A 25,040-nucleotide genomic window follows, 5' to 3' on the forward strand; every position below is an offset into this window, starting at 1 on the left:
TTTATATATAAATTGAAGGATTTATTTAAAGTAATTTTAAATAGATATGTCTAGTATTAATCTGCACACATAACAGAAGCTCAGCTTTTGAATGAAGTTATTTGTTAAAAAAGGGTTACAAGTTTTTTTATTTTCCTGCTGACTCATAGTCAACAGCTGTGGCTTACAATGAGTTAAGTTCTTTCCCCCAACAGTTTTAAGAGCTCCATTGTTGGTTCAGAGGCTCGATACGTTATAAAAAGATCTCAAACACATTAACACGTTGATTTCTGCCATAACTGTTGCTACAGGTGCGAGCATTGGGTATAAATAAATAAATTCACAGTTGTTCAGTGTTGTTTCCAAGCCCTTGAGTTGTTAGCAATAGAGCTTTGCCATTTTTTAAATATTTTTTGGAAAAAGTTTAAAAATAAACAAACTAATTTGACCTTTAGCTATTTTTCTTATGTCCCTGTTACCATAGACATCATATACGCAGGTTCGCACGTCAACGTCACCGCCATATTGCATGTGGCAGAAAAAAGTTTAATTCTGTTGTGGTGAGCGTGGATCAGAGAAGATGCTTCATTCCTGTGCTGCATGGAAAAGTATTCTGGCTGATTTCACTACTTGTATCTGCCTTCTATAAACTAAGGCTGCACCATGTTGCAAAACTGGACACACTAAAGCTGCAGAGTGGCAACACTAGAAAAAAAGCTGTGCAAGACAATTCTTTTTCAAGGTTTTTAGTTTGCATACAGTACAGACTACTGTATTTAGACATAGATGTGCATATATAGATTTTCAAGTATTATAAATAAGTCAAATAAATAGGTGTGTGATTTTATATATATATATATATATATATATATATATATATATATATATATATATATATATATATATATATATATATATATATATATGTGTGTGTGTGTGTGTGTGTGTGTGTGTGTGTATGTATATATATATTTGTGTGTGTATATGTGTATGTGTTATGAATATAAGGATCAATTTGTTAAATCTAAACATTGTGGTCTTCATTATTTCATTAAACCGTGTCACATGTGAAACTTTAGGAACAGACTTTTTGGGGGAGTATTAAAGAGGTAAAATTACTAATATGAGAAAAAAGGACCTAGGACAATAAAGTAAAAAAAACACAAAAGTGATGTTATGAGAAAAACGTCATATATTGAGAATTAAGAGCGAACATTTCCAGAATGTTCACAGTTTGCAGAATTATTACTCCTGGAGTAATAGGGCCAGGTTAGATTATTTTAATTATTTTTATTCTTTACGAAAATAAATTCAGGAGAATGATGCTAAAGGGATACGAAAATAAACTTGTAATATTGCAAAAATAAAAATATTACGAATACAAAGTATATATAGAGATTAAAGTCCCTCTGATACTGTTTAAGTGACTGAGTAACTGCCGATTTGCCACATTTAACATGGCGGACGCTCTGACGCATCGCAGCATAGGCAGAACCCGCCCAATGACGGGTCTACTCTTATATTATGTCTATGCCTGTGACTCTTTTGTCCTGGAAACTACAACAAATAGTAAATCCTTTTATTTGCAAACCACTAACAAAATAGGTTTCCTATTACATGATTATTTGCAAATACAAATGTTTCTATTTGGTGACCTTTTTAAATGTTTTAACTGCACACAAAAAATAAATCTGGGAAACAATAAGCAAGAATCACAAAAGTTTAAAAATTTGTCATTTAATTATTTTTTTAATGTTGACTAATAAAATAAAATAAAAAGTAGAGTACCCCAAATTGCCATTATGATTCCTTATTTACCATTGATCACAATTAGAATATATATACTAGATCAGGCGTCACCAACACGGTGCCTGTGGTGAGCACCAGGTAGCCCCCAAGGACCATATGTGGCACCCTCAAGCCTGTTAGAAAAATAGCACAACCCTCCGATGACCTGCATTTATAATATTTTATTCTGTTGCTCTTCCTTTTCAATCATAGTTGTAGTTACATAGATTTATTTATTTTACAGTACAGGTAGTATGACACAGTAGCAATGAAGAAGCTCTCAGTTTCAAAACGGTTGGTACCTCCTCTAATACCCCTGTACTAGATTAAGTTGATCTCATTGGAAAGGTCTTCATTTTGCCTAACCAGTGACACAGCTGCTTTCATTAGTTTTAAAAACAAAGATTTATATTTAGAACTCTAATTTTGCACTTTAACACTAACAGCAATTTCACCAGACCTAGACTCTGGCTCCTATCAGCATTTCTTTCTTACAATTTTACAAAGCAGGTCTAAGGATGAAACTGAATTTCTGTGTGTTTTTTTTCTTTTTACTATCATGAAAAGAAAAAAAAAAAGTTTATTTTTGTTAGAATATTTGGCTCTATATAATATGCATAGTTTGTGATATCAAATCTTGATCCAGACGTTTTCTACATTTTCTACCATTTAAACATATATACATAGTTAAAATTATGTTTGTCATTCAAGCATCTATGACAGATTCACTTCAACATAGTGATGCTTTGGAAAAATCTCTTTATTTTCCGCATTTCAAGTTCTTCAACACTCAACTTACGTCACCGTGTGGACTAAGAAAAGTTGTTCTCTAAACGGTTACAGTCCAAGAGAGCGTTGACAAATGCAGTAAATAACCATAAACACAGGCAAGGGTAGAAGAACACCTGTGTGCTTTTATTTTTATTGATGCTGTATGTTTAAGGAATATTCCAGTGAAAAATACACATTTTTCCACAACTATTTCTGGTGCTGACATTGGCCACGGCAGAACCGGTAATATTATAACCTAAAGATTTAAAGAGATGGGCTTCCCTTGTTAACATCCTAGGGGGTCATACAAATCTTTTCTTGGCAAAAGTAAAGAAAAAAAAAGGGGGCAAAAGTTTTCCTCCAGCCGACAGAACATACATTTCATATGCATAAAAAAATAATTTGAATGCCCTCATAGCTTCCTTTAACAGCCCCGACCTGGTCCACAAAAAGGCTAAACGAAACAAAAATCACTAAAGTATCTTTATGAGAAATGTTGGGGACAAAAAAAACAAAAAAAAACAAACCGCTTTTCTTAAACCAAAAGGTGAAAAGTATCAGTGGGACATTTAAAGCAGCATCATAGAGACGAAATATGAAATTCTAATCTAAAACATGGTTCTCCAGTCCATCTCCAGTCATCTTTTAAATCTTCACAGATTGTCTGGAAATAACATGGTAATATTGCATTGCAGCTCTTCCAAATTTGACCAGTTGTGCTACAAAAAAAACAAAAAAAAAAAACAAAAGGATGGATTTATCTGCCAAGTACGGTGGCCAGCAGGGCCATTCTGATGTACATGCCGTTCTCAGCCTGACGGAAATATGCAGCTCTGGGGTCCGTGTCCACCTCCGCGCTGACGAGACAGAAGGAAAGGCAAGTTACTCCTGAAAGCTTTGCTTTGGAAACGTGATTAAGAACATGATGAAAAAAGGAAGTCACCTGATTTCGTTGACCCTGGGCAGAGGATGCATCACCACCATTTTCTTTTTGGCAACAGTCATGATGTGAGGCGTGAGGATGAACTGACCAAAACACTGAGAAAAAAAAAAAAAAAACACCATCAATGAAGGATTTTTATACGTCCTGCTCACTGAGCTATATAATACACTGGAGTGCTGATTTTGCCGAAAAACTGAAGTCACTGGCCGCCATCTTGCTCCTCCCTACTCTCACAGAATCCCACAGGATTTGGTTGCAACAACAAGCAGTTTTCTGGCTGTGTGAAAACGTTTCATAGGTAATTTTACAGTCAGTGGATGTAGTAACACTATCAACTACTAGGAAATTAGGTGCTGAAATATTTTACATGTTATTCATATTAAATAAATAAATAAATAAATAAATAAATAAATAAATAAATAAATATATATATATATATATATATATATATATATATATATATATATATATATATATATATATATATATATATATATATAAGTATGTGTATATGTATATATGTATACATATATGTAAATATGTTTTTGTATATTGTTATTTATATATTTATAAATGTTGTAAATATATATTTAAATAAATAAAATGCAAAATATTTCAGCACATGACTTTCGCAGTACTTGATAGTTTTAGAACATAACATAAAAGTATATGGCATTTGACATTTTAAAAGTTTTAAGCCCCCCCTGAACATGAGAAAATCCTCGTTATTTGATGCTGTAGCGCACATATTCCCTAGTTACTGAGGGGAAATAGGGAGTACCAATATGGCGGCTGGTGGCTTCAAAGCGACTCGTTATAACAGCGGCTATTAGCACTCCAGTGTATAATATAGCTTAGTGGTCCTGCTTCTGCCCAGCATGTTTAAAAGTGAAAATCCGACTTACAGCCTTGTACTCGTCCTCAGACCCAAACCTCTCCTTCTGGATCCTGGTCATGTACAGGACGTCCGTCTCAGGCAGCGCTTCCTCAATACTGTCAAACTCCTCCTGTTACACCAGTGAGATTAACCCCGTTTAGCGCGCTGGAAACCATTTTCTGCGCACCGGCTTTCAGCTGGGAAGCGTTCCCCACCTGCTTGATGCCCTTCGACGCCACGTAGTTGATGATCTCTGCGGGCATGTGGAGGTTCTTAGGCGCCACGTAGCGCAGAGTGATGCGGTACTGGGTCAGCAGCTTGGCCAGAGAGTGAACGGTGCGGCCGTGCTTCAGGTCTCCAACCATGGTGATCTAACAGAAAAACAACGACCCGTAAACCTTCCCTTCCTCCTCTGGATGGGGCATTCAAGCGTCTGGCTTCTTACCGTCATGCCGTTGACCGTGCCGAGCTCCTCCCTGATGGTGAAGATGTCCAGCAGGGCCTGGGTGGGGTGCTCCCCGACGCCGTCGCCTGCGTTGATCACCGGCTTACGGCAGTGACGGGATGCAGTCTGTGTGGCGCAGAGAAAACATCGTCACGTGAAAATACCGGCTATGGCGAAATAAAGCCGCAACACCTTCAGAATAAAGTTTTAAATTTTTTTTTAAGTTAAAACAATGTACAGCATATATACCTAGTTTGAAATGTATTTAAAGTACTTCTTGATTCTGAGATCGACCAACTCGGAAATACATGCATTAGTGACCATATTTTCAAAAAAATGTAGCATTAAGATCGTGATTGCGCCATTAAAAGTTTTTTTAAGGACTTAAAATTGTCCCTCGGTGACCGCTAGGCTGAAAATCCATAATTTGGGTCGATGACGTAGTTTGTGGGCGTTGCCCAGGCTACGCTACAGAGAGTTCAATGAAGTACACCACGAGAAGTTCAGATGGCGATTCACAAAGTGATGATTTTAACACGAAAGACAGCGCAAGCGTCTGTTACGACTTGGGTAAGTCTGAGAAAAACATTTTAGGAGAATAAACGGAATGGTTTGCTAATGTATAATTAGAATTGGTGCTCATAATCGCGGTCATGGCTGACCGTTTGGATGTAAACACGGAAGCAACTCGTTGAAGCTCGATTGTCTGGAATCGTTCACTACCTCTCAGCACAGCAGCGCCGTGCAGAGAGGTAGTGAACGAGAGGAGAGAATATGGACATTTCAGCTGCCTGAAGACAGCGTTTATTTATTTTTATTTTACAATTTTGTAAACAACAGCTGCCGATTAAACTGAATGTTACAATCTTGACATGATTATATTAGTTGTTTTACCGAGAAACCGATCAGAAGTGCCGTGAAACCCCGCCTCTCTGGATGCAGCTCCCGATTCAGAGGGGAACAGATTTTTATAGGGGAGCTGAATTTCGCACAACACCGGGACTTTTTGGGTTTGGAAATGTGTGTAAAGAGACATTATCCTTATAGTTGGTATTTGACCAACCGTAAGCCACACACTTTTTAGCCATGTTTAATCCGCCTATTTGTGTTTGAGAAAGCGAGTTTGCAACCAGGAAGTATCTTGTTACCATGTCAACAGATCAACGCCTAGCCACATATTTCGTCATCGGTCATGCAACATTTTCTTATGAGCCTTGAGCTAAAAAGCCTTAAAAATCCACTTTTTCATAAAAATTTTAAATTTTTTCCCCTCAGGTCATAATAATATGAGAACTTTCTAACATTTAGCAACTTGTATGATCTCAGAATCAAGAAGTACTTTAAATATCATTAAACGTTAAAATTTATTTTGAAAGTTCCCGTTTGGCTGCAAATCTGCCTAGCGGCTTCCATCTCTACAAGCCACAGCGGTTCTCTGGTGCATTAAGAGATCATGTGCTCAGATGCTTCTTTATGATAACCTGAGCCGGAAAACCTCAGCAAAATAACCTTGAAGCCCAACTCTAAACATTTATAAGCAAACTGGTTAGAAAGAAGGCCGATTTATGAGAAAAAAAACGTTTGTTGTGCTTTTGTTCCTCTGCCTTTGACTTCTGTTTGCCTCGCAGGACGCTTGAAGAACAAGAATTAAACCGTCAGACTCCATTAAAAGAAAATCAATCACAGCTTTCCAGGGTTTCTGTCTTAAACTCCTTAGTAGAAATTAACAAGGTTCAGTGCAAACAACCTTAGATCCTGTTAGCAATTTAGAAAAAGAAGAGCAGAAAATTCAGCTGAAGCTTTTTCCACTTGTTCTCGATACAAAAACGCCTCACTGCTGGAAAAAAACGTCGCCAGCTACACTGATCTACTGAACTACAGTCAGAAAATAAAACCCAAGAATCTAATTGATTAAATAAAAAGGAAATCTTCACCGTTTTCATTGTTTTACGCAGTTTTTAAAAGGTTCCACGAGAAAGTGACATCAGTCCTTTAATCCCAGGATTAAAGGACTGATGTCTCAGCAGGATCTGGAATAACTAATCCATGCGTTTATTTTTAATAGAATAGATTACTGCAACAGTGTTTTCACAGGTCTGCCTAAAAAGTGGATCAGACAGCTGCAGCTGATCCAGAACGCTGCTGCCCGCGTCCTCACTAAGACTAAGAAAGTAGAGAACATCACCCCAGTTCTAAAGTCCTTCCACTGGCTCCCTGTATCTCAGAGAATAGACTTTAAAATCCTTCTGTTAGTCTATAAATCCCTAAATGGCTTAGCACCTAAATACATTACAGACTTGTTATCAGTGCATCAACCCTCCAGACCACTCAGGTCTTCTGGCTCCAGCCTGCTCTGCAGAACCAGAACCAGAACCAGACATGGAGAAGCAGCATTTAGTTCCTATGCTCCACTTATCTGGAACAAACTTCCAGAAAATTGTAAAGGTGCGGAAAGCCTGAGTTCCTTTAAATCAAGATTAAAAACATTTGTTTAGGATTGCCTTCAACTGTTCTAGTTAACTGAATCACCACTTTTTTGTTCTATTTTCTATCTACATTTTATTCTTACTTGCTTTTATTCTGTTTTATTTTGCTATATTTTAATCATGTAAAGCACTTTGCATTGTCTCTGTACTGAATTGTGCTATATAAATAAATTTGCCTTGCCTTACGTCACACCTGATCAAGCTTAAACGCAAACAAAATACAACTAAATGTATTAATGAAATATTCCCATTATAAAGAAGGAGAAAAAGACAAATATTTAGCACAAGCGACTTAAAGCGAGCTGTACATAAGGATATCTTAGACAGCATGGTGAGCAGAGTCATCTAGTCTCTAATTATTGGCTCATATAAAGTTAAACTCGTTTTTTTAAGCATATAAAAAAACATAATAAATATGTAATAAAAGGAGAATATAAAATCTAATCAAATGCTCAGTAAGTGGTAAGCGCCTTCTTGTGAAGAGTTTTTCAGAATGTGACCCTGCGGATCCAGAAACCCACCTCCACGGCGCCAGGAGTCGGGTGTCTGAGCACCACGACGTCGGCGTAGCAGCACATGGTCTGGACCGAGTCGGCCAGCGACTCGCCCTTTTGGGAGGAGGAGGTGGAGTCGCTGAAATGCACGACGGAGCCGCCCAGGCGCTGCATGGCTGCCGCGAAGGAGCTGCTGGTGCGCGTGCTGACTTCGTAGAACATGGAGGCCATCACTTTCCCCTGGGTGGATGGAAACGGTAAATGGAGCGTTTAGAAAGAAAATATGAACGTTAAGGAATAGAGCTGGACGATAATTCAATAATATATATCGATAGATCGACCGTGTACTGATAATAGAAAAAAAAGGGTAACACTTTATTTGAAGGGGTGTGCATAAGACTGACATTACAGTGTTTTACACCTGTTATGAACATAAATGACTCTTTATGAATGTTTAGGACTGTTGTCATTAATTGTCATTCGGTAAATTATGACACTATTAAAGAAAAGTTGACATTGTTTAAAATGTCTTTGTTATGACAAACCCTTAACTTAACAAAACCCCAAACCAAGCCCTTAATTTAACCTAATCCCAAACCAAGCCCTTAATTTAACCTAATCCCAAATCAAGCCCTTAATTTAACCTAATCCCAAATCAAGCCCTAAATTTAACCTAATCCCAAATCAAGCCCGTAATTTAACTTAATCCCAAATCAAGCCCTTAATTTAACCAAATCCCAAATCAAGCCCTTAATTTAACCTAATCCCAAATCAAGCCCTTAATTTAACCTAATCCCAAATCAAGCCTTAAATTTAACCTAATCCCAAATCAAGCCCTTAATTTAACCCAATCCCAAATCAAGCCCTTAATTTAACCTAATCCCAAATCAAGCCCTAAATTTAACTTAATCCCAAATCAAGCCCTTAATTTAACCAAATCCCAAATCAAGCCCTTAATTTAACCAAATCCCAAATCAAGCCCTTAATTTAACCTAATCCCAAATCAAGCCCTTAATTTAAACAAATCCCAAATCAAGCCCTTAATTTAACCTAATCCCAAATCAAGCCATTAATTTAACCTAATCCCAAATCAAGCCCTTAATTTAACCTAATCCAAAATCAAGCCCTAAATTTAACCTAATCCCAAATCAAGCCCTTAATTTAACCTAATCCCAAATCAAGCCCTAAATTTAACCTAATCCCAAATCAAGCCCTTAATTTAACCTAATCCCAAATCAAGCCCTTAATTTAAACAAATCCCAAATCAAGCCCTTAATTTAACCTAATCCCAAATCAAGCCATTAATTTAACCTAATCCCAAATCAAGCCCTTAATTTAACCTAATCCCAAATCAAGCCCTAAATTTAACCTAATCCCAAATCAAGCCCTTAATTTAACCTAATCCCAAATCAAGACCTAAATTTAACCTAATCCCAAATCAAGCCCTTAACTTAACCTTGTCTCTGTTAATGTCAAGTTGTCATAACAAAGACATTTTAAACAATGTCAACTTTGCTTTAATAGTGTCATAATTTACCGAATGACAATTAATGACAACAGCCCTAAACATTCATTAAGAGTCATTTATGTTCATAACAGGAGTTATGTCATGTTTATGACAGTGTAATGTCAGTCTTATGTACATTCTTTTTTTTCTTTTTTAAAAACTTGCAGATTTGGTACAAAGTGTGTTTAATAAAGGGTTGAGTTTGAATTCAGTGTTTGTGTGTATCTTTATCTACACTGCAAAAACGGAACAAGAAATAAGTAAAATGTTCTTAAAATTAGTGTATTTGTCCTTGATTTGAGCAGGTAAGTAACATGATTTGCCAATGGAATAAGAACTTTGCACTTAAAATAGGAATAATTCATCTCAATCATCTTATTTCAAGTGCAGGATGTCTAATTATCTTATTTTGGGGGTAAAAATACTCATTCCACTGGCAGATAATCTTACTTACCTACTCAAATCAAGGATAAATACACTAACTTTAAGAACATTTTACTTATTTTTAGATCCATTTTTGCAGTGTAAAAATAGGTTGCAACAGCATAAATTGGCCAGGGCTGCATTTAAAATATGTGTTTTAAATTTGTCGATAATTATCGATATCGATCAATATGATTTCTATTTTATCGATATGATTTTTTTTCCTAAATCATCCAGCCCTGTTAAGGAATTTTTAATGACTAATGGAATGGCCGTTTGGTATATTTAACAGTTTACCTTCAAGATTTCCAGGCTTCGCTCTTTCTGGACCAACAATCGCAGATTGTGGGCAACATTAAAAAGATGAGACATCTGAAAGAAAGACAGAAAGAAAACCCACGGGATGAGATGTGGCAGAAAAGACCGCAGTCGTACCTCTGTGCCCTGGACGAGGCGTTGCCATCGGGTACCTGCTCTTTGCTGAACTGGTTGACCGTCAGGATGTGCTGGCCCACCAGTGGGTGAAGCAGGGGAGACGTCTGGAAGTGCTGTACCTGAGTGGAAGTCATCTGTTTGGACTCAGACAAGGGGGAGAGCAGCCTGGACAGAGGCGGAGGATGGCTGTAACCTTCCCCAGAGCCGGGGGTTGGGATCATGGTGAAATCTACAGGAGTCACACACAGACAACTGGTCCGTAAACGATGCAGCTAAAAGATTGTTTCTGCTTTTATTGCCTCTCTTTGTAATAAAGCCGTTTGTTGGCTTACAACGCAGACAACTCACAATGTCTTTAAGAAAGAAAGAAGCAGTCGGACTGTTTTTAACCAAAAGCAATATCCCCTGCGTATTTTATGTCAATATTGCACATTTTTCTCATTTGGTCCACATATGGATAAGCTGGTATTAACTAAGGCAAATTGCTATGAAACTGCATAAAATCATTGGTTCCTCCAGATTTTTTAAGCCAACATCATAGAATTAGTCCGACTTTAAAGGCGCATTGCCACGTTATTTGACTTTTTTATTTATACGTCAGTAGCTCACTCTGGTTGCATCTAGCCTCAAAAAGGAGCAATAAAAACATTCTCAAGACAGACGTTAGGTGTGTAAACCTTATTTTATCATAACTAAACGGTTTTTGGTCTTTTTTGTATAAGCAAATAACATGATTATGTACCTTTAAATATGCAAAAACCAGGAGGTAGGAAAGAGGGAAACTTGGAAGGAAAGATGGATGAATTACAGCAATAAATATATGAAAGGCTTGATGGATGGCTTTACAAACAGATGGTCAAATGGGAGGATGGATGACAGAAACACAAACGTACTGGTAAATAAAATATAGAGACATAAATATTTGCATATATTCCAGATTATGTGGGAACCCTAATTTCCATCTCAGCTAAAGTTTGACCAATTTAGGGCTGAACGATATGAAGAAAACTTATACCAAGATATTTTTTAATCTCGGTAGATAAAATATAATTACGACATCGATATAAACAAAATAAAAGCTTCAGAAAGAATCACCACAACAGACGCCTGTACAAACGCTTTCATAATTATTTCCCCATGTTTATAAAACTCCTCCAACGTAACATTTTAAAAATATTTACATAAAAAAAATAAAACCCAGTACGTTAGGCAGTGACAAATGCTGTTTTTAAAGACTGTAATGCACATTGAAATATCTTATAAAGTTGATCGAATAGTTATTTCGTGATATATACTGATATTGAATCATAGTCCTGGGCCATTTGACGGTATAGACCGGTTCACGCATGACGTCACGAGCTACATCCGGGTCACGCTGGTAGGCAAAAACAGAACTGTTTTCGCCTACCAGCGTGACAAAACAGGTGAATTAGAGCGTACTGTTAGTTTATTTTTGGAATCTAAATAATGCATACGACTTGTTGTTCTCCCGGTTGCACACAGAGGCATTCCTAATAGTCGGATGTACGTTTCTGTCGTTTACCGAAGGACGAAGAAAGAAATGGATAATTTCAATGAAAAGGATGCAGGCAGACAATCCCAATCAACTGGGAGCCATCAGCACGACAGAATTTGCAGTCTACACTTCATCTCCGGTAAATACAACTTAATTCTGCTCTAGTCATTGTTCAACGTAAATCATTATATAAATAAAAAATTAGGATATATATTTAAGTCAAGACGTAAACGTTCGTTTCGTAATAATATACGTACATGTACAATGCATGCAAACCCTCTGGCATGAGTCTGTGAAAAGGATTAATAAGACAAAAACACCAAAATAATCCACAATGTTTTTTGTTTTTTTTAACCTACTGGTGGCGGGTCTTCCTCTATGCTGAGGCGCCGTTTGTGTCCAACCATCAACTTACTCTTAAAAAGATCTTGTGATACGTTATCTAAAGAAGAAAAATATGTGGAGAACTAGTTGTTTCCTTTGCGTCCGCCATTGTGCCTACCAGTCAAAAAAAAAAAACCCAGAATCAAAACAATAACAATGAACTGGTCTATTGCGGGTTTTCTAGTACCTGGCGGTAGGGCTGAACAATTAATCGCATTTTCAATATAATCGTGATTTAAAATAACGGAATTTCCAAATCGCAGAGGTCTGCAATTTTTGCCTATGTAACAATTAGTGAATCAGACGCGTCCTTTAGGTGTCGGTAAAATGTTTAAAGTGGGTTTGCCTCCATATGGAAGGGAAGACAGTTGCAGCAGTGAGATAATCTAATTTTATTACTTGTTTTAGAGTTTATATAATCATACAAAGCATTAAGTTCTGGTCAATCAGTTTAATACATAGACTTGCTTGTTGGTTGGACTTTGGACTTTATGTTTAGCAAGGATTGATGTCCAATTAAATTAAAAGCTGTTGAATAATATTCTGATCAATAGAAACATTAAAAGTTCATGTTTAAAATAGTCCTTGTTAACAAACATCTCAATTTAGAGGCCATTTTTGTTGCTTGTGGTTAATGCGGAGAAAAGTAAAAATTGCAATTTTGATTGAAATATATCGTAGGCAGAAATTTATTGTTTGTATATGTTTAAAAAGACATGATAAATCAAACTGGGAAAAAAATCTTATTAAATCGCAACAAAAGTCAAAATTGCAATTTTGATTGAAATATATTGTAGGCAGAACTCAGTCATTTCTGCTCTGATTTTAGATGCTGTGGGTCTTTTAGCAACTAATCAACATGGTGAGGAAACAAATTGATTTGCTGTTTGTATATATTTTGAAACACATGATAAATTAAAATCGTATTTATAAAAAAAAAAAAAAAAAAAAATCGCAATTAGATTATTTTACAAAATCGTTCAGCCCTACCTGGCGGTAGTCCAGGGTCAGAGGAACGGTGGACCCTCGGTGGCAGCAGGAACCGGGACTCCCCTGGAATGCGTCTGGGACTTGGAGGTCTGGTTCGGACGGGTCCGTCACGCGGAGTCGACGGGCGCGGTCGCTCTGGGGACTGACGAAACCGCAAACAAACTTTCTGAATGAGAACACAGGTCAGAAAGCCAACGGCTAGCAGCTTGTTTTACAAGTCCTCTGAATACCAGCGGCGTGTCCTTAACGGGCTCAGCCGGGTGAACGGAGGCAGCAGGCCAGCTCTTCACATCCTCGCCAAAACCAGGAGGCACCAGAACCTAAAAAAGAAGGCAGATTTTCTACGTCGGGTTCAAACAAACACTCAAACGACCGATGATGTGGAACGCTAGCTGACCTGTCCATCGATGTAGGCCAACTCTCCTCGCAGAACGACGCGGAGAACTTTACCCTTCACCTTCATGCCTTGGAAAGGAGTCCACTTGGACTTGGTGAACTGCATGGACTGAGGAATGACCCACTCTTGCTCCAGATCAACCTGAACAACAACAGAATGTACTCCAGATTACATTTTCATAGATTACGTTCATAGTTCACAGCCTTTTTCAGGACGTCGCCCGTACCTCCACATAGGTGTTCTCCTGCACGGGCAGGTTGAAAATCTTGCGTGGGTTGTCGTAAAGACGTCTGATGATGTCATCCAGAGTCAGGCGTCCGTCGCTGACGGCGGTCAGCAGCAGCGGCAGCATCGTCTCCAGGCCCGGGTAACCAGGAGGAGGACGCTCCGAGTTCTTCTCCTCTACGGTGTGAGGAGCTGCAGACAAAAAAGGAGACGATGAAAACGAGAAACGACTGTAAGTGTGCGCTAGGGTTGGGAATTGAAAAGATTTTCACGATTCCGATTCCCTTATCGATTCTGTGAAACGATTAGATTCTCTTTTCAATTCCAATTTGGGGAAAAAAGGAGAACAAACAGTTTGTTTGTTTGATAGGCCTAGGCTGCTGGAGGACATCAGGGTCTAATTTTCTCACTGTACTGATTTCTACTGTTCTTCAGTTTTGCATTGTATTACATTGAAATGACTGTCGTCATTTCAGCTTTTAACTTTTTGCTCTCTCTCTTTTTCTTTATAGTAGGTACACCTGGTCTGGCGTTCTGTTAACTGTGACATCATCCAGAGAAGATGGCTCACCCGCTACTACCATCTAATGTAGAACAGATTACTAGATCAATGTGTGCTTCTGTGCTTTTTTGTTTCTCTTGTTGTGTCTCTGTTCTGTCTTCTGTAACCACAGTCGGTCGAGGCAGATGACCGTTCATACTGAGCCCGGTTCTGCCGGAGGTTTTTCCTTCCCGTTAATGGGTGGTTTTTCTTCCCACTGTCGCTTCATGCTTGCTCAGTATGAGGGATTGCAGCAAAGCCATGTACAATGCAGACGACTCTTCCCTGTGGCTCTACGGCTTCCCCAGGAGTGAATGCTGCTTGTCGGGACTTTGATGCAATCAACTGGTTTCCTTATATAGGAAATTTTTGACCAATCTGTATAATCTGACCCAATCTGTATAATATGATTGAACTTGACTTTGTAAAGTGCCTTGAGATGACATGTTTCATGATTTGGCGCTATATAAATAAAATTGAATTGAATTGAATTGATGATGAGCATCAACTTTGTTTACTTAACTATCACACGACCTTACAAACTAACAAGGTCAAGATATCCACAGCAAATGTGCAACTGAAGTAACATTTATATTTGTTTAAATAAAAAAAGGAATATAAGAACAAACTTAAATACAGTAGATGAGTTGCTTATAATATAAGAAAATGTAAGTTTGTTGTGACAGTTGCTTATTAATCTCTCTTTAGATAACCTCAGTCATCTAAATCTAACAGAGAAGGCATCGGTTTAGTGAAAAAGCATTACTGTACAATTTTGGGAAATAAACTCGTCTCCCCCTGATTTAAATAAACTAGCGTCACCTTTCTCTCGCTCCCGGAACTGCGGAGCAACTTCGTAGCATGTTTCGTTACATCCAATGCAATAGCTAGAATCATGTAATAATTCCAGCTACCAGTAGTTCTAATTAAACATGTTACCAATGAAGGGCTGGATTAACGAGAAAGACACACTCCCTTAATAACCCCAAAGAAAGGTAGGGAATTGGTTTATTTCCAGAGATGGTATATGATTTACTAGGAACCAGCCAGTGATGTAAAACTATCTACTTACACTGCAAAAACGGAACTAAAAATAAGTAATATTTTCTTAAAATGAGCGTGTCTGTCCTTGATTTGAGCAGGTAAAAAAGATGATCTGCCAATGGAATAATATTTTTTGCACTTAAAATAGGAACAACTCATCTCCGTCATCTTATTTCAAGTGCAGGATGTCTAATTATCTTATTTTAGGGGTTGAAATACTCATTCCATTGGCAGATACAATTATTTACCTTCTTAAATCTAGGACAAAAACACAAATTTTAAGAACATTTTACTTATTTTTAGATCCATTTTTGCAGTCTACCACCAGAGCTGCCTTCCATGCTGGTCGTAACTTTAGCTTCTGTCCGGTAAGAATCAAAAACACGGCATTCATTAAATTATATGCCATGTTGTGTGTGCAGGTGTTTCTGCCTGTTGGATCTATTTCCTCCCGCGGATGTATATGCCATTTTGCAATGATTGCAAAGCGCCTCGTTGCCATCTTTCTCTTCCTTTAAAATGAAACCAAACTTTCGACCGCTTCCCCCGATGGGGCGCCATTTTTTTTTTGTTTTGCTTTAAGCTTGGTCACGTCGTTTAAAAAAAAAAACGTTGTGCTGCTAAGAGCTACGGCACGACGGAATCGAAAAGAGAGAATCGTTTAGCGAGCTGCCAAACGGTGCCACGGATTTGGAAAACACGGAACCGGCTCTGAACAGGAACCGGTTTTGGATTCCCATCCCTAGTGTGCGCTCACTGACCGTGATCCGTAGCAAAGCAGTCTATCACGTCCAGGTTTTTCCACAGTGCCTCCATGTCCTCGCGGGTTCCCAGCGAGGGTCGGACCTGCGCTTGCCCCGCTCCGATGTCCGCCACGTTGTCCTCGCACAGGAAGAGGTGATGGGGCGCCACCTCACACGTCACCTGGATGCCCTTCTGCTTCGCCGCTCGGATGACCAGGATCTAAAAAAATAAAAAATAAAAACATCAGAGCCTGTAACTGTTGCGACTCCAACGCGGAGCTGAAGACAAACCATCCCGTTCCTTACCTCCTCCTTTTTGGCCACATGGCAGATGTGGACCGGACGCTGGTAGAGCTGCGCCACCATCAGGATGGCGGCCACAGTTTGCTTCTCAGCGTGAGCTACGATGGGCATCTGCTTGGGCCAGTTCTCAAAGTGCTGCAAACAGAACAAGGCAGTGTGGGTTTTAGCTCCTCCATTGAGCCCAAACAGTTTCTCCAACACATTTAGGTCCTGAGATTAAATCCATCCGTTTTCCACAGTACTTTTCCTCTGTCACCACTTCCCTCTCAGTCTCAAAAACAGACATTTTGGCTTAATTAGTAACTCTAAATTGCCTTTAGCTGTGTGTCTTCATGACATAAGGCACAAGGAACTTTTAAAACAAACACTTTAATGCCTTCAAAAGCAGGATTTTCTAGGTTTTAGGTTTAAACTAGGATTAAAAACATTTATTTTTAGCAGGACGTATGACTTTTAACATTTTACAATTATGCTATTGATTTTATTCATAAGTGTTTTAAAGCGATGCTTAGTTTTAAATTTTGATTTTACCCTTCTATGATGATTTTACCTGTAGCACTTTGAGATTTTTCTTAAATGTAAAGTGCATTACAAATAAAATTTATTATTATTATTATTATTATTATTATTATTATTATTATTATTATTAAACTGCGAGGAGTTTTATTTTTAAAGCATTTACAATAAAACGTCAGGTGATGTTTTGTGAAAAAGATAGCTTTAACAATGTTCTGGAATGTGTTAAAGCAACGTAATTAACAAAAGCTTGGAGCTATTTAAAGGTCAAAGTTCGACTTTTTTAAGAATTCAATTTCAGATGTTTCTTTTCCCTTTAGGAAGCAAAAAGTTGTGTTTCTTATCTTAGAGTTATACTCCTCGTCTGAAACTGTTGTTAGAAAGTTAAAGTCTTTTATAAGATGAAAAAAAATATATTCTCATTGTTCTTTAAACATTAGTACATGGAGTAAAATAGTAAAGCTCTTTTCTAGTTATACGGACCAACCCAGTCACATTCTCTCAGCTGCACTTGGTAGCCAACTTGGGGTTAAGGGTCTTGCCCAAGGGCACCTGGAAGTGTGATGGGAACCAAACTTATTGCCAGGCGACTATTCCTCAAACTGAGTCAGAACCAACCTTTTTTTTTTTAATGCACAAAAATCCAGGTTAAAGAACGTAATTGTTGTGATATAGTGATATTTTATTTTAGCAAGGTCACATAAAACAGTTTCTTAAATATATGGGGCACCATCAATTTTGGAGAAAATTTAAGGATTTTTCAGTGCGCCTTATAGTCTGGAAAATACGGTAGTTTATCGTTTCTCAGAGTTTCAAACACCTTGTTTAAAATAAATAAAAACAAACATGATAGGGCTGGGCGATATGGATTAAAAAATAAATCTCCGATTTTATCATACCAAATCCGATTAATCGATTTTTTTTCCCTCCTTTTTGTTTCATAAAAAGAAATTAAAGAAATTATTTTAAAACCTTGCTTTTTATGTCAAGTAGTTCGTCAGGGAGTTGACCTGAATTCAAAGTGCAACTAAAAACAAGCTGTGAAACATGCATGTAAAACAAGATGGCAGCCGTGCCATTATAAACAATGAAAATATAAGTGGTATTACACATTGAGCTAAGAACAGGCTTCACTGCACTTGTGAACTTCAAACTAAGTTAAAAAAAAAAGTAAATAAGTAAATGAAGTACCTCGTTTTATGGTAAAAAAAAGTTTGCACTTAACAATATTTTGACAATACATTTGCCTAAACATATATTCAGCATCACTTTCTGTTCTCTTCATGGAAACCCAATGAGTGTATTGGCAAAATAAAATCCAGATTTTCCAAAAATGAAATCTTAAAGAATTGTAAATTCGAATTAATCGATTAAATCGATTTATCGCCCAGCCCTAAAACATGACATTAAAAGCATTGATTTAAAATATGTGCACCATCACTTCTCAGATAACCTAATTAGGCTCCACCCACCTCCATCCACAGGGAGACGTTGTCCATCTTGAGGGTGGAGTACGTGTCGTTCAGGTACATCTTCAGACCTGCAGCCTGGGTCGCCACGGACGGCAGCGTGGCGGCGTTGTCTGAAGACGCGCCCACGTACAGGGCGTAGTCACAGCGGCAGCCCGCCTTGGCCAGCTGATGACAGATCACATGTTTTACGTCACATTTTGTCAAACGCACAACAAAAGGAGCGCGATCACAGATCCTTCCTCCCAGCAGACTTTAGCACCATCACTGCTCCCATCCAGTGGCGCCTCCAGAAATATTTCATAGGGGTGGCCAGATGGAGCCACTTAAACTCTTGGGGTGGCACTGAAACTAAAAGCTGTAATTTCAGGATTTTATTCTACTGTTGTGGTAAAGCTGCATGTAGAAAACAGGCAGAATCAGAAAGACTTAAGTAAACGCCTACTAATATCTTATGGTTTTTAATGGTTTTCTGAAATTTTAATGTTCCTAATGATCTAATGTGCATAGCCCAATAATAGCACAGTTAACATTTTGTGTTGAACAACAATACATTTTTAATGCGTAATTACATCAGGAATAAGGTGTACATTTATTCATTTATTGGAAAAAAAAACAGTTATTAAGAAGTTGATACTGGCAGATACAAATAAGTGCGATAGAAGCCAAGGAAGAGCGTCTGTCTTGCTGGCTGTGCATGATAGGATAAAATGCTAAACTGACGCTACTACAATAGACACTGGCCAGTGGGGTGGCAGGACAAGGCACAGGGGGGGCCATGGCCACCCCTGCCACCCCCTGGAGGCGCCCCTGCTCCCATCATCTCTGCTGTTCTTCGAAACAGTCGTAAATGGATTGTTGGCATTTTAACCCATAAGTATTCACACGTGTTTTCCACATTTCTTTAATTTCTAGTTTTTAATAACTACAGTATTTCCTTCTTATGTAGTAAATTGGCTTTTTGCTGCTGGTACGCCTGAACTTTCCCACTGAAGGACCGCGACGGATCCTCCTCTGTGCTTTATGTCGGTTAAGTTATAAAAGACACTTTTTGCAAAGTAAAACATATTTACATGCATTTTTTTTTACCTCTGACTTTGAATAGTTTTGATCTGCAGGCTTACCTTCTGTACCAGCGCCAGGGTGGCGGCGTCTGTGACGGCGGGGGACGTGTTGGGCATCGCACACACCAGAGTCACACCTCCTGCCAGAGCAGCGGCCGTGCCAGAGGAAAAGTCCTCCTTATAGTTGCCGCCGGGTTCCCGTAGGTGAACGTGGACGTCGATTAGACCTGAGGGCCAACAAGAACCCAACTTAACCGACAAACGGGTCGGAAATAAAGCCGAAACTTTATGCCAATTTTCTACAAGCAAAGGTTACAAAAAACAACTTCTGGATTGCAATAGAAGAAGACTTCAAGAACAAAAAACTAGGATTTTAACTAAAGGCACACACGTCCACTCATCTGTAAAGGTTTGTTAGAAATTAAATTAGCAAAGATTATTAGATATCAGTCTGATTTGGATTCAAGTAACTCAGTGGTTCCTTCATAGGGGAAAATACTTTCCCCTTTGAAAAGGGGAATGGGTAAAAAAAAAATAAAAAAATAAAAAAATTATCGTTTTCTGTTTTAATGCATTAAAGCTGTTGTTCTGAAGATTACCCAGAACCCCTTTTAAAATTATAATGTATATATGGGTTAATGGTTTCTAACTAGAATGTTTCAACATTGGCACTTTTTTAACTACATAATATTAAAATGGGTGTTAGCTCGACTCGTGCCTGCAGTCAACTTGTAACTAGCTGTGTAAAATAATACTAAGCCATTAATATTAAAGATAAACTTCAGATACATTAAGTTTTGCACTTTTTAGGAGTTTATCCGTCATAGTACTAGCTGCAGGTACAGACCCCCCTGCAGTACCTGCACCATCCCCTAGAGAGCGCACCCTACTATCTGACAACCACTGAAGTAACAAAGATCAAATTACACAATTTTAGTTTTCTTTCCAAAGAAGGAAAACAAAGAAGATGACAGAAAAACAGAAAAGGAAAAGCTAAATAATTCTGAATTCAATCTCCAAAGTCTTTAAGGCTGGTTCACATCGCATGATTTTTAGCACAATTTTCACCCGTTCTCCCCTTTCTAAGAGGCGGTGATTAAAATAATCTTAAGAGATATTCCTGCCGCGTGTGGTGTGTTAAGAGCGATCGGGTCCGTTTGGTGGAACGTCGGGACCGCTCCGACCTCAAATCGGAGATATTCAACATGTTGGATTGTCTTGCCCAGATATCCTACCCTGTGTGGCGTCTCCCTAGGACAAACGAGCACGGAGCCTGTTGAATGTGACGTGTAGCCAATCAGAAAGCGAGGTGAGAGACTCCCCAGAGAGGAGGGAAATTTTTTTTTTTTAAAATCGCCAACTTGCCCCCATTTCATAGTGCAGAAATCGTAGAGCCTCCCGGTTGCGTTGTCTCCGTTTCTTTAACCAACGGCTTTTCTTTTTTTATGTTTTTTTTTCTCCATTAAAATTAGTCCACAAACTATCAGCATTATTCTACCTGGTCGTCCACGTTTATTTACGCTGAATTTCTTGATAGGATTGGCAAGATTTCCCGTCTGATATCTGAATGATTTTAAGTGAAATCTATTTGTGTGTGGTGTGTTGAGTTTGTCACACTGTACGAACAAGCCTGTTTTATCTAGGATTTTTTTTATCATTACGTGTGGCGTCTGTAAGGCTTTGAAAAATCATGCGACTCTTTTAAAATCCTGCCGTGTGAACCAGCAGTATTCAGAAGAACAAAAATTTCTGTTGCAGGTTAAAGTATTGCTGGCCACAATATTTCCAAAATTAGGGGAACATTTGTGGAAACAGGAAATTGTGATCCTTCCGACTCCATTATTGCTCCATTTTTTGTGCGCTTTAGCATCTCATGGCACCAAGAATGTGAAGGCGTCACCGCTAAAATGTGGTATCCAACCACTGAGCTATATAATACACTGGAGTGCTGATTTTGCCGAAAAACTGAAGTCACTGGCCGCCATCTTGCTACTCCCTACTCTCACAGAATCCCACAGGATTTGGTTGCAACAACAAGCAGTTTTCTGGCTGAGTGAAAATATTTCACAGGTAATTCTACAGTCAGTGGATGTACTAACACTATTAACTACTAGGAAATTAGGTGCTGAAATATTTTACATGTTATTCATATTAAATATATATATATGTATATATAAGTATGTGTATATGTATATATGTATATATATGTATACACATATGTAAATATATGTTTTTGTACATTGTTATTTATATATTTATAAATGTTAAACATATTATTTAAATGAATAAAATGCAAAATATTTCAGCACATGACTTTCTCAGTACTTGATATTTTTAGAACATAACATAAAAGTATATGGCATTTGACATTTTAAAAGTCTTAAGCCCCCCCTGAACATGAGAAAATCCTCGTTATTCGATGCTGTAGCGCACATATTCCCTAGTTACTGGGGGAAAATAGGGAGTACCAATATGGCGGCTGGTGGCTTCAAAGCGACTCGTTCAAACAGACGGTGATTAGCACTCCAGTGTATTATATAGCTCAGTGTATCCAACCAATACGGGACTTAAACAGTCCTTTGCAACTGCATTATTGCAAACACTGACATTGCAAACTGAACTGGCTGGATATACAATGTAGCTTTTAGACAAATCAAAGCTAATTAAGAGTCACTGTAGCGAAATGTCCCAACAAATGCCATGTTTTTACCCTAAATCTTAAACACTGTTGTCCATATTTAAGCTTGTGAAGTAGAAATAAAACACTACTAGAGTGAATAAGTGCTGCTGCAGTGAGGCACTTTGACTCACCAGGCAGACGGACGAGGGTTTGGGATGTCATGCAGTCGACGTGAGTTTTCACAGGTGGAGTCCGACCAACCAGACGAAGAGCCTGTAATCAAGTCCCTCATGTGAATATTTAAAAGGTAAATAGCCACGCAATGTGCTTAGAAACAAACAAACAAAAAAACAACAACATTTGATCATGATAAAATAAGGTTATATACAGCAAGCCTTCATCCTGATAGTGTTTTGATTGTCCTTTTATAGCCGAAAATTAATCCCCTCTCAGGCACGATTAACAAATACAAACAGATGTGGTGACATCTAGCGACAGTATCGCAGAACTATCATAATGCCGCTTTGCTTAATTTACCGCATTTTTTGGACCATAAGGTGCACTAAATATTCTTTTAATATCACTCCACGTCCACAGCTCTCTATCCGTCTCTGTCAGGAGGACAGAGTAGCTGGACTACACTGCCCTGTTTCTAACATAAGGCCAAAATAAACTCAACTTTTATAGTGAATTAACTCACTAAGTTTATTGTTGCTAGTATGTATTCCAGGCGCGGGCTGCTTTACATGTATGCACTAATTTATACATTACAGTCAGGCAGTCTGGTAGACAGCTCACGGGTCCTCAGGTAGTGACACAGTGTACCGTAATGCTCCTAATATCCATTGAGCGGAGTGGCTTCGTAGCTTACCAAAGTTGTATTAAACATTTTAACAGCTTTTTGAGCGCGTTGTACCACATACAATTAGTAAGGACAACGGTAATGATATATAAGGCGCACAATAGAGAAAGAGTTTTGAGAAAATGTAAGTGTGCCTTATAGTCTGAAAAATACGGTATAAATCAGAGCCTGACCCTCTGAAATGCCTCACAGTAAAGTGGCAGCTCGGCGTGATCGAAGATCAGCTGTTATCAATTAAATAAAACGATATATAGCAACTTTAAGAGCCTCACAGCAAAAATTTACTCGCATCAATCAACTCTGCGTCACATCTGAGCCTCGGCAGGTTTACCGTCCGCTTCAGTGACCATCAACATACTGTATTCCCAGAGACATTCCAGTCTTTTCCCTCTTGGAATTATATAATTTTTTGCGCTTTTTTTTTTTACCGTTATTCAATATTTTGTGGGAGATGCTAACAGCCGTTAGCCGCTTCTTTCTTCTAACCCCTGCTGCACATGCACAATGTCTTACTTCCATTGATATTGTAAATCTTTCATAAAAACTTTGTATGCAACCAGTGTCAGCTACAGATGTATAAATAATAAAGCCAAATAACGTGAATATGCACCTTTAAATTCCAACACAGCAGATTTTACTGTGATCACCTGAAAACAGGGCATCTTACCTGAACGAAGAGCTTGGTGCACTTGATGTCGATGATGAGCGGAACAGAATAGTCCACAGCCATTCGTCTGGTCCTGTACCCCTTGGTGACAAAGGAGGACAGCCTCCGGCCGCCGCTGTTCCTCATGGAGAGGTTGATGACCAGCTCAAAGTGGTTCTCCTCCAGGTAGTTCATGATGCTGCGCTGCCTCTCCTTGGTGGTACCGTCACTTTCATCCTCCTCAAATGGCCAGTCTACCGCGGTCACCTGGAGGGAGGGGGCCAAGATCACATAAATGTACGCACTTGTGTTTATGTATCTGGGTAGCCTAGCGGTTAGCTTCGGTGGCAGCCTAGCGGTTAGCTTCGGTGGCAGCCTAGCGGTTAGCTTCGGTGGCAGCCTAGCGGTTAGCTTCGGTGGCAGCCTAGCGGTTAGCTTCGGTGGCAGCCTAGCGGTTAGCTTCGGTGGCAGCCTACCTCTTAGCTTCGGTGGCAGCCTAGCTCTTAGCTTCGGTGGCAGCCTAGCTCTTAGCTTCGGTGGCAGCCTAGCTCTTAGCTTCGGTGGCAGCCTAGCTCTTAGCTTCGGTGGCAGCCTACCTCTTAGCTTCGGTGGCAGCCTACCTCTTAGCTTCGGTGGCAGCCTACCTCTTAGCTTCGGTGGCAGCCTACCTCTTAGCTTCGGTGGCAGCCTACCTCTTAGCTTCGGTGGCAGCCTACCTCTTAGCTTCGGTGGCAGCCTAGCTCTTAGCTTCGGTGGCAGCCTAGCTCTTAGCTTCGGTGGCAGCCTAGCTCTTAGCTTCGGTGGCAGCCTAGCTCTTAGCTTCGGTGGCAGCCTAGCTCTTAGCTTCGGTGGCAGCCTAGCTCTTAGCTTCGGTGGCAGCCTAGCTCTTAGCTTCGGTGGCAGCCTAGCTCTTAGCTTCGGTGGCAGCCTAGCTCTTAGCTTCGGTGGCAGCCTAGCTCTTAGCTTCGGTGGCAGCCTAGCTCTTAGCTTCGGTGGCAGCCTAGCTCTTAGCTTCGGTGGCAGCCTAGCTCTTAGCTTCGGTGGCAGCCTAACTGTTAGCTTCCGTGTCAGCCTAACTGTTAGCTTCCGTGTCAGCCTAGCTGTTAGCTTCCGTGTCAGCCTAGCTGTTAGCTTCCGTGTCAGCCTAGCTGTTAGCTTCCGTGTCAGCCTAGCTGTTAGCTTCCGTGTCAGCCTAGCGGTTAGCTTCGGTGTTAGCCACTTATTGTAGCTTCGCTGCTCTCACCATATACTGGCTGAGAGTAGAAAGAAGGGCACCGCATTCATGTTTACGAGAAGAAGAGGAAGGCCACAGTAGAAATAAATAAGACCAGAATGGATTTGGGAGATTTTGTCATGCAATCCCTCTGAAGAGCGGAAGAGCGGGTAAGACGGCCTTGTGCAGTTATTTTAAAAGTGGCTTGGGTAAACTTCCAGGAAAAAAATAATTAAATAAAAATATTCGGCAACTCTAGCTTTAAGCCATTTTTAAACCGCAAGTGCAGCTATAAATGTAGAAAAAATGCTTCTGAATATTTTATACCAGTCTTGTTTTAATAAATCCAAAAATCAGCA

General features: G+C 39.1%; 1 protein-coding gene across 1 annotated transcript in view; it reads right to left on the reverse strand.

Moving 5' to 3' along the window:
- Positions 1-2,509: 2,509 nt before the first annotated feature.
- Positions 2,510-25,040, reverse strand: part of cad (carbamoyl-phosphate synthetase 2, aspartate transcarbamylase, and dihydroorotase) — a 57,198-nt gene continuing 34,667 nt past the window's right edge. The window contains exons 27-44 of the mRNA XM_012882551.3: positions 23,490-23,735; positions 22,152-22,233; positions 19,401-19,567; positions 18,280-18,444; positions 16,295-16,426; positions 16,007-16,208; positions 13,662-13,852; positions 13,436-13,576; positions 13,269-13,358; positions 13,039-13,180; positions 10,184-10,377; positions 10,011-10,085; positions 7,811-8,023; positions 4,804-4,929; positions 4,574-4,729; positions 4,387-4,488; positions 3,482-3,576; positions 2,510-3,395 (exon numbers count right to left, since the gene is read on the reverse strand). Coding sequence (XP_012738005.2) covers positions 3,296-3,395; positions 3,482-3,576; positions 4,387-4,488; positions 4,574-4,729; positions 4,804-4,929; positions 7,811-8,023; positions 10,011-10,085; positions 10,184-10,377; positions 13,039-13,180; positions 13,269-13,358; positions 13,436-13,576; positions 13,662-13,852; positions 16,007-16,208; positions 16,295-16,426; positions 18,280-18,444; positions 19,401-19,567; positions 22,152-22,233; positions 23,490-23,735 — 2,619 coding nt within the window. The 3' untranslated portion in view covers positions 2,510-3,295. The remainder of the gene's footprint in view (positions 3,396-3,481; positions 3,577-4,386; positions 4,489-4,573; positions 4,730-4,803; positions 4,930-7,810; positions 8,024-10,010; positions 10,086-10,183; positions 10,378-13,038; positions 13,181-13,268; positions 13,359-13,435; positions 13,577-13,661; positions 13,853-16,006; positions 16,209-16,294; positions 16,427-18,279; positions 18,445-19,400; positions 19,568-22,151; positions 22,234-23,489; positions 23,736-25,040) is intronic.

The sequence above is a fragment of the Fundulus heteroclitus genome, chromosome 15, assembly GCF_011125445.2.
Source record: "Fundulus heteroclitus isolate FHET01 chromosome 15, MU-UCD_Fhet_4.1, whole genome shotgun sequence".
NCBI classification, from domain to species: Eukaryota; Metazoa; Chordata; class Actinopteri; order Cyprinodontiformes; family Fundulidae; genus Fundulus; species Fundulus heteroclitus.